The sequence below is a fragment of the Caretta caretta genome, chromosome 7 (assembly GCF_965140235.1).
Source record: "Caretta caretta isolate rCarCar2 chromosome 7, rCarCar1.hap1, whole genome shotgun sequence".
In the NCBI taxonomy this organism is placed as follows: Eukaryota; Metazoa; Chordata; order Testudines; family Cheloniidae; genus Caretta; species Caretta caretta.
In genome coordinates, this window is record NC_134212.1 from 109,729,619 (window position 1) to 109,739,877 (window position 10,259).

Here is a 10,259-nt window from a genome sequence, read left to right on the forward strand (position 1 = left end):
ATATGTCAACAGATCAAGAAAAAAAAAAAGCCCAAATCCTCCTCTCCTGGGCAGAACAGAACCTGAAATGCCAGAGGACTCCACATATCAAGAGCAAACTATACACCAAAATATACTGACTCAGTCAACAACAGATACATCCACAGGGGGCCAAGGAGAGTGGAGTGTAAGGCCAAGCAGCATCAGTGTAGGTCTGATTTGCACGAGATGTCAGGCAGGCCTCTGCACACCCTCAGCAGACAAGAAGTGGAAAACAAACTGAAAGTAGCTTAAAGCAAAGTTTGCCTCCTTCCACCTTCCCTGCCCCAAGAACAAGAACAGAATAACCAAGAATGAAGCCCCCTATGAATACTGTATCAATCTCATTTTATGTAATGGTTTTTGCTGTTACCCACTGGCTCTTTAGCATAAGTTCGCATAATCTTTCTGTGAAGGCCAGAAAACTCATATTTTAATGGTTTTCCTGATTCATCTAAATTGGATCATCATGAAAATAGCCTAAACTCTTGAGACAAATTTTTCAAGAAGAAATGGTTACGTGCTTTAAAGGGAATACTCTGTTTTTTAATCCTCTATTTAAAAGTAAACTGTCGCATTCATACTGATTTGCTGTATTTGAGGCAACAATTTCTATAGTGACTCCAAATTCCAAGAATGGAATTTATTTATTTCTTGGTCTCCACTGGAGAAATCTTCCCCTTAACTCAAAAGAGTTGACCTATCTTGGTTTTATCGTGTGTTGATTTCCTGTATCTTTATGGAAACAACTGAGATCTTCCTTACAACAGGTTTATTTTTTGAAAAAAATATCACCTCTAATGGGCTGCAGGACATGAAATCAGATGCTGCACTCAGCTGTCATGGTTTATGAACCTTGCTAAAGTCAAATTACAATAATCATATGCATGTTAATGTTCCATTAGGAGATGAGTGACACGAGTCATTGCCACCAGATAGGGTCTGTCACTACAGTGAATCTCTTTCCTTCTAAATAGGCCCTGTCCACTTCTATTACCCTTTTTAAAATTCTTGTCCTACAGCTGAGTTCTCAGATACTGAACGTTTGTCTTGTATAAGATGTATTGCTAATCTATTGGCAATAAGGACATGCTCAAATCTGTATTGGTATCTTCCAGAAAGGGAAGTTAAAAGTATGGCAATTTGAGGACTGGCTCATTTCACATCTTTGTTTTTTATATGGTGACAGGGTGCACCCATAACAAAAACATGATAGCCGTAAAAATAGAGCATCCTATTTGGTTAGAGCCATCAAAGAACCTGCTTGGGTGGCATAAGTATATGTTTCTTTTAGTATTGCCGTCATCCCTAAAAAGGAAAAAAAAATCATATTTGTGTTGTGTTTTTAATGGGTTGTGCGTTTTTTGTTTTGTTTTTTGCTTTGATTGGGTTTTTGTGTAACCATTCTTTTGAAACGCAATATCTGAGAAAATTAATAGTTTCTCTTCCAAACTGGCCCTTCTTTAAAGCTAATTACCATGATGACCAATTCAGTTATTTCTAAAACTTTTTAACAAGTTTGTAAAGAACCTAGCAATATATTTTAGGATTATGTTGTCTAAAGAAAACTTCTGTGCACAAATGCAGTACCTTAAACCAGGCAGGACAAAGTCTTTCAGGCTTTGAAATAGTTGAAGCTTGACAAAGAGTCTACACAATAATCACTTGGGGGGGGGGTATTTAACCAAATTGTTAGTACTATACATAAGATTTACTTTTATCATGGGTCTGTATAGGACAAAGCACTCTTTGAAAGATAGTAGATTCCAAACTAGAATATGCCCTCTAGCAGATCCATTATTATTTTTAAACATGCAGTGAGTGGTATGGAACCATGACTGCCTGGATCAGTTTTACAGCTTGTATTTCATATGTAGTTTATTGTTTTTAATTCACTCTCCCTAATATTCTGTAACCACCACCTTTTTTACAATAATAAAAAAACCCTCTTAAAGAATACTGTTACAGCCTCACTTTGGCAGCAGGGTTGTTTGTCTATTCAGTGTTGCCAACTTGTGTTTTCATTGTAAGTCTTGCAATATTCTGTGTTTTTTGAAAAGCCTCAATTCATGGAATTGTGCAATTATGTAAGAATCTCAGCACTCACTCTCTTTCCTTACAAGTTCCTAGCTCTCATGGTTGAGAGCTTCCTGAAAACATGAACCCCCAAAGGCTCAGTACCCAAAGGCAAATAAAATAACCCTAAATTTATTGCTTTTTTTTTTTAAATCTCATTTTTAATTTAATCTCATAGTTTTTGGGGGTGGTGACTCAAGATTGTTAAGTACTGGAGGGCTGGTAATACTAATGTATCCAAATATCTTTTAAAAGTTCCTATCCTAAGCCCTGAAAAAGAGGACAAAAGTGAAATGATTTGCCCATTGCCTGCTCTCCGTCACACAAAGTGTGTGACCTTTTAAACAGTTGAGACAAAGGCACTATCCAGATAATCATATTTAACAAAAAAGTCTTAGCAGTGTTATTTATGGCACCTAAGAGTTATATAACTGGTAGAGCTAGTACAATCTAATTTACTGTTCACACTTTATACCAATTGTCTCAGGGGACTGAAATGAACAGAGAAAACAAAATTAAACTGATCTTGGTCAATTTCACATTCTAGTTCATTCACTAGCACAAAGTAGTTTTCACCTTCGGACAGGATATGAGGATGCTTTTATTTTTTTAAGAAAAAGTTTTCAGGGATATTTAAGAAGAAAAGTGAAAATATTTATATGAGGTTTTGTGTATTTTTATCGTCCAAAAATCCATGAATTTTGAGCCTCAAACACTGAATGTACATATATCTTCTGATTTCTCCTTGCCATTATATATATATATATACACACACCTAGGTTTAATATGAGCTTGCATTATAACCCTCTGTTTTGCATTTACAGGTCGGATATCTTCTTGATTGAGGTTTACTTAGACGGTGTCAAGTTGTTTTCATTTTGGTAAGGACTGTAGCATAGGATAGCACTGCAGCACTTGCACTGTGGAAAGAAATATCTCTTTCCCCACCATGTTCCCTTTTTGCAAGAGAATTTGGCATCACATTCCATACTCCTATTTCCTGATTTCTTGTGACTCTTGTTATTCAACCACAGTGAACGTCCTAGTGGTTCATGCAGTGTAGTCGTAGCCATGTTGGTCCCATATTACCTCACCCACCTTGTCTCCCTAATGTTTTGGCATGCTACGTACAGTGTATTTAGTGTGGCCTATTCTGGGCCCAATCTGCTCACAGTAGGACTTTTGCCTGAACAGGGAAAGCCGGATTAGGCTCTTTTGGGCAAACTTTGCTCACCTCCAAGCAAAGCAAACTATGATTTTTCTACTTCAAGGCTTTATCATAATAATGGAATTTGCCAGAGGAAAAGTTGCTTTTGTGCACATGTTGGTTGAATGAGTGTTTAAACAAGTCAGTACATCAGCTACTCTTTCTGAGATCACGGAAATGGCTGCATTATAGCAAAACTGAAAGTAATATTCATTTCATTTACTTTAATGGACAAATACATAAGGGTATTCCCGTCCCCATTATCTTTCATGATAAGTACTTAACCTGGGAGGGAGAGACAAGTACAGGAGGGGAGGGATAGCTCAGTGGTTTGAGCATTGGCCTGCTAAACCCAGGGTTGTGAGCTCAATCCTTGAGGGGGCCATTTGGGGCAAAAATTGGGGATCGGTCCTGCTTTGAGCAGGGGGTTGGACTAGATGACCTCCTGAGGTCCCTTCCAGCCCTGATATTCTAGGATTAAAAAAGGAGAGATCTGTCCCTTAGTGGTACTCACCCTCTAGTCTCTTTCCTTGCAGCTTTACAGTCATTGTTTTTTTACCTATATCTTGTGTTTTTGAAACATCAAGGCCTCTGTGTTGTGCTTTTATCTTAAGTGTCTGGGCAAGTGTGAATTACATATTCTGGTTTTCCAAAATCATGACTTGACTGGATGACTACACTTGTTATTATTTAGCTATCTAGTTTATCTTCACGTGCTCCTTACCCTTGGTGCTTGTTCTTTTTCAAATTAATAGAAGATGGTCCAATGTATCTTTTTTGTTCCTATCAATTACTTTTTCTGTTTAGTTAAACCTGATATAATTTCTACTGAAACCTCCTAAAGCTTGGTAGTTTGTGTAACACAATGGTATATTGAGAAAAGAAATATGAAACTGAGGAAACATCACTTAAAAAAGAGAGAGAGAAACCTTCACACTCAAAAACACCATTAAAAAACCCCCACAGATTTCTGAGTACAGCTGATAACTCAATTAATAATTTACATGATTAATATTGCCTATAAAATCATGAACATCCTGCAAATAGGTCAAATTTTTCTTCAGTTTATTCATTACTTGCAATTGTTCAATTAAGGTTTTTTCTGTGCAAATTGTTTATTCCATGACTTGCAATTTGAGCTGCATTGTTCATTTATGACTGGTCACATAAGTCACAGTGCATTGGTTTTGTTCATAGTTTGGATGAGTGCAATTCTTTATTATAACCATCAGGTTTCTGGCATGACTGTTTTATACAAACAATTTAAAGTTTGCTTTCCAGGTCAATTTCAGCTTAAAAATCCACTTTCCACTCATGGTTGTGCCCTATAACAATCATAAAATGAGCTTGCATAAAGGGAGCACAAGCAAAGCCAAAGTAAATGTTCTAAAAACCAATATTTGCTGGAAAATATTTATCTAGCTCTATTTCCAAGTCTTTGACATAGTTCTCCTTACTGGATTTAATGTTGCAGGCTTGTTGAAACCTTGGTTTAAAACCATTTTGAACCCTTGCCCGAGTACTCTGGGCCTCACTCTCCCATTGAAATAGAAGGCAAAACTTCCATTGACTCCAGTGGGAGCAGAATAGGCCCCTTTTGCTACAATGTTTTGCTTGTCAGAAAACGTCAAGCCATAGCCATTGACTGAACCTCACTATTTAGTTTAATTACTTTCTTCATTTCCATCTCTTTGAGCGACTCCTGCGCTGGTGGAGCTCCTGTAATTTTCAGAACATCCCTATTGTTTCAGGGCAGTGTTGTTGCAGCCACATTGGTCCCTTGAAAGCTCGTCTCTCTCTCTCTCTCTCTCATCAACAGAAGTTAGTCCAATAAAAGATATTACCTCACCCCCAGCATCTCCCCCTATTGTTTCAGCTAATATAAACCTTCACTCTTGGTAAAACAGCAATCAGTAAAGGCCCGAGTCCTGCCAATACTTATGCATGTGCTTAACTGAACTGGAAGTACAATTAAGAACACACAGAAAAGAGTTTTCAAGAAAAGGGCCAAAGTTTTTGCAAATTCAGTTTCAGATGCAGTTACTTTTGACTTAAAAAAAAATTACTTAAGTCTTGGTATTCAGTACAAGCGGGTGTCTCAATCATCTACAATTGCTTCAGAGAACACAGATTTTTTTAGGACTATTTTACTTGTTGCAGTTTGTAATAACATCTTGAAAACCACAAGACAATCTGTTACGTATCTTTTCCTTTAGTATTGTGGGGTCATCCAGGTGTACTAGGCTCTTATTTTTAAAACCCCCTAATGCTATGAAGCATTTTTTTTTAAAGCAAAAACCACACACACACACCTCCAACAAATTTCACAAACTTTTCAGCCATGGAACAAAAGACATAAGATAAATTTGGGGGCTACAAACCTAGAAGTTTTACTGTACCTTTAACTTTCAATTCCAGCTAATGAATTTGTTATACAAATTCTTTCAATATTACTGGAACTTCCTTGACGATCAGGGTAGCAAAAGGCCATTCAGTATATAGCCATATTTAAAATTCTTGCAATACATTGATTTTAAAGTGGCCAATTTTAGTTGGATGTATTCCTGGAGATTTCATCACATAACAATCTTTAATTCCTGGAGACTCCAGGCCATTCCTGGAGGGTTGGCAACCCTAGCTGATTCTCTGCAAATGACAACTATATTTCTTAACAACATTAATACTGGTGTTTTAAAGTATTACTAGATATCTTAAATCTGAAATAGACATACTGGTGATGCCAAATCATATTCTAAGTGTACTGCAAAAAAAAAAAAAAAAAAGGACCCACAGCCAGTGAGTCTCAAAGCCTGGGTCAGGTGACTTGGGCTGGTGCTGCAGGGCTAAAAATGGCAGCATAGACGTTCAACTCTGAAACCCAGTGAGGGGAGATGGGACTCAGACCAGGTTCCAGCCCGAGCATCTACACTGCTATTTTTAGTCCTGTAGTATGAGCCCTGTGAGTCTGAGTCAATTGACCTGGGCTCAGAGACTCACTTCTGTGGGTCCTTTATTTTTATTGATTGCCATGTAGACATACCCTAAGCCATTTGATAAAAACCCAGCAGAAAATAAGAATGCTCTAGTTTGAAGTCAGAAAAGAATAATCCACTGATCTATAGCTAGTATTCTTTGAATGTACTAGAGAGAGAGCGCGCATGCGCGAGCAAGCACATCTTTAATTCTGAGGATTTCATGGCTTTACTCTGTAGGTAAATCTCAAAATACCCCGTGAGTTATATAAATGTTGTTATGCAGTTCTGACTGTTTTGTCTCAGGCATTCATGCGCTAGTATAATGCTGAGTGGAGTAGTTGAAATTCTCTCTCTTTTTTTTTTTAATAACACTAGTATTCCTTTATTTGTACTCCTGTAAGAAAATAGGAATTGCCAGACTGGATCAGACTTGAGGTCCAATTCTGGGCCAGTGACCTGTCTCTGGCAGTGGCCGGTACCAGTTGCTTCAGAGGAAAGTGCATGAAACTCTGCCGTTTATATCACATCTAGAACAGTTTTGCTCTAGTAACTGTTTTCAGTATATTGAAGTTTAAGAAATGTTGGATTCACATATTATTTTAACCAATCAAAAAATCAGGGCTGCAATGCTTGCATGAAATAATTCCATCTGGGGGCTTAAGAGAAATTTTAACATCTAGAAGCAAAAAGTTCCTCCACGTGGACTTGTTTCCTTGTAAATCACACCAATCCTGCTCTCATACACCATGAAATTTGCTCTGTTGTATACCTCTGTACATAATAAATCTCTGTTGAAATGGTTTCTGTGGAGAGGGGATCCCCAAGGTAAAATTGCTGCCTGGTTTAGGTCCCAAAGTTTGGGGGCAAACTGGACAAAAGGAGAAGGAATGAAATAAGAAGCTTAAAACATTAATTCCTGAGCTGTTTGTCATTGAGATCTCCAGATGGGTGCTGGTGGAATGCTGACAGAATGAACAAATAAATATCTTGTATGATCATCTCAGAAATCCCTTTCTGAGGCTTCTCAGGAAAATCTAATTCCTTCGCCCAATAAATAAAGGTTAATCACCCCCACCTAAGAATAAATTAGATTAGTACAGACTAAAGCTTCACAAATTCAACTTTATAAATAATATAGGGTCTGTTCCTCCAAGGAAAGAAAGAGAGAGGAATATCAGAAGGAGATAGGAGCCTATGTCAGAACTGGCTCCATACTAAAGATTTTGCAGTAATCTGATATAGTCACACAAAGAGGAATTAACTTTCTATCCCTCTAGAGCCATGGCACTCAGAATGGCCTGCTGCCTATACACATGTAGTGATCTCAAAAGTAATAATTTTGACTGCCAAGAGATTTGTTTCCCCAAGCCATGTAACATATAATAATTTTCCAACCACCAGGTGGCTCCTCACAGATGTTCTCGCTAGTGGTTCTCCCCCCTCCCCTTGAGCTCTTAGCCATCAGTGGAATACAATCTCTTGCACACAGGTGTTCACACTGTCCTTACCACACAGAAGAACTCGAATACCATCAGGATTAGCCAGCGGAAGGAAGCTACCTCTAGAACACTGGAGACCCATAAAAGTGATGTTTTCAAATTCAAAGGATCAGATGTGTTATTCCGGGAGGGACACCACATAAACAGTGAAGACTGTTATTGTTGATGGAAACTTCCATCGCCCCAAGGAAGAAAAAAAAAGGGGGGGGGGCGCATTTGAAATAAGTGTCAGATGGTTTTCTAGTGAATGGAAGGTTCCAAGGAGCGATTTAATTTCCACAAGTTTAACAGCCAAAGGATACCCTGCTGCATTATCTAATGAAAATCCAGCTGAGATCCGTGCGTGCCACATAAACACAGGGCTCAGACTGAGAACGGGAAAGATGTGCGAGATACCGAAGATATGGGAGTCATTATTTTTGGCAAGGGGTTCTTCATTCATCAAACGCAGTGAATGGAAATATTAAATACTGCAAGTCAGGTTAATGAGCTGTTCCGTTATGATCCTCTCAAGATGTGAAAGCTTCGCAAAGGGTACCCTCTGAGCCAGGCTCAGTAGAAACCTAATCATTCAGACCAGAAAACCACTTCCCCCTCTGAAAATACGCTGTACACACCAGGGGTATTTTAGAGTCATCTTCGGCAATGCAGCTAGCTCTGTAGCTCGCCCGGATATTTTTAACGTATATGTTGCATTTTTAAAAGGATAAGCATCGATCTTTTTAGCGAGGATTTTCTTTTAGCCTCTCTCGAGCCCCTTCCCTTTAAGCATCAACCACCTCTCACAAATCGAACCAGATCTGCCTTTCAAACCAGAACGTTTAATAGCAGTTGCATACAATCATCGGTTGGTAACACAGCAAGCAAAGAAACAGCCGCCACTTCAGCTATTCACACACAAAATCCCCCCCCCGAAACCCGTGCATTATTTTGCAGATCGAGGTCCCTTTTCATATGCACCGTAGAAGCTAATTGCATGTCACCTCGCTGCGTTTGCATTTACTCGATTTTCCATATAAAACTGGATTAGGATAAAAAAAATATTCTTAAAAATGGACAGTTGCCGGCAACAGTATAACACCTGATAATGCCGACGGAGGCAATGGCTGTACTCTGCCAGTCGCACCATACAGAATAAAAGGCTATTTGCATATTTGCTAACCCTTTTGAATGAACGTATCTGCAGCTGACCTTTAACAATAGCACAATCTGTGGGATCAGACTGGAGAGAAGCGGTGACTATTTTACCCTTATAATCTCTGCGATCTCAAAAATATCTTCCCGCGGAACCTCCTCACAGCTGGAGACCAACATTCTTTTGTTTCAAATGAGCCTTTTAAAGGCAGGTTCAGCCCACATGCAACCTCGAGAGGGATCAGAATCAGCACGGGGTCTACAAAGCCGCCGAATGCCTTTCCCCCTTCCTCCGGTTGTGCATTGCCTGCCACGACCAGGAGGGAAAATGCGACAGGGATGCTCCCTCTCCCTTGCTGTGCTCTCCCTTACCTTCCCTGGCTTTCAGCAAGACGGTGTTGGCAACGATATTTTCCAGCTCCATTGACAGTATCAGCCAGCCAAGGTAGCGGCACTGCAGCAGGGATGTCAGTTGCTGTAGGTGCTGCTGATTCTCTGCACGCCTAGCAGCCTCCCTCCTCTAGTGCATTATTCCTCCTTATTTCCCCCTCCTGGAGTTTCCTCTTTCAGAAAGTCACCGCTCGCGCCCCCCTCACTAGTGTTTTCTCCCCCCCCCTCCGTATTGCTCTGCTACTCCATTCTCCTCCCCCCCACCCCACCCCCCCGCGCTCTCTCTCTCTCTCTCTGATGGTTTAGTGTTTCAGATGCTGCTGCCTCCCCCTCCCTCCCCGGGGGTGTGGCCCTGTGAAGCTGGTTCCGAAGCATTGCGCAGGCGCCGTCCTCAACAGCTGGTTCATTCCTCAACGCTACGGGACCGGGAATGCTGGGAGTTGTAGGCTGAGCGCCTGCTCTGGGTTTTGACTTGCACCTTGAGAAGGAGCCCTCCATTATGTAAACCCAGAAGGCGAGGAGTTGCCAGGGCCGTATAGGGGCTATGACACATTGCATCTAACTGTTTGGTGAGACTACAAATGCAGCAGATCTGCATAACACAGGCAAGCAGCCAACAGCCCAAGCAATTGCGGGGAGGAGGAGGAGGAGGAGGGTATATTTAATCCCTTGCAAAGTGTTTCAGAGTTCCCGGAAGTAGGACAGTAGTTGTTGCTCGTTAGCTTTTCTGATGGGGGGAGAAAATGAGCCCCAGAGGAAAGCGGTGGGGAAATCACCATTAACAGGAGAGTTCAATCACCCAAGTTCAATGAAATGCTCACATTACTTTGAAACCGCTGAAGCTGGGTGGGAAGGCGGGGAGACAGCCATGCCCCACGCTTCGTGCAAGAAGGGTTGCACGAGCTGTGGCTTTGCACGAAGTTGTGAATTTACTACTGGCGCCTGCGCAATGGAGACACA

The 10,259-nt window shown here is 40.4% G+C and overlaps 1 protein-coding gene across 6 annotated transcripts in view; it reads right to left on the minus strand.

Moving 5' to 3' along the window:
- The window catches only part of GRK5 (G protein-coupled receptor kinase 5), a 229,624-nt gene extending 220,126 nt beyond the window's left edge, over positions 1 to 9,498 (minus strand). For all 6 annotated transcript variants that reach the window (XR_012669420.1, XR_007357634.2, XM_048857809.2 and 3 more), the window contains exon 1: positions 9,282 to 9,498. Coding sequence is in view for 1 of the 6 variants with exons in the window: in XM_048857809.2 (XP_048713766.1) it covers positions 9,282 to 9,333 (52 nt within the window). In the remaining 5 variants the exon portion in view is untranslated. The remainder of the gene's footprint in view (positions 1 to 9,281) is intronic.
- Positions 9,499 to 10,259: the final 761 nt, after the last annotated feature.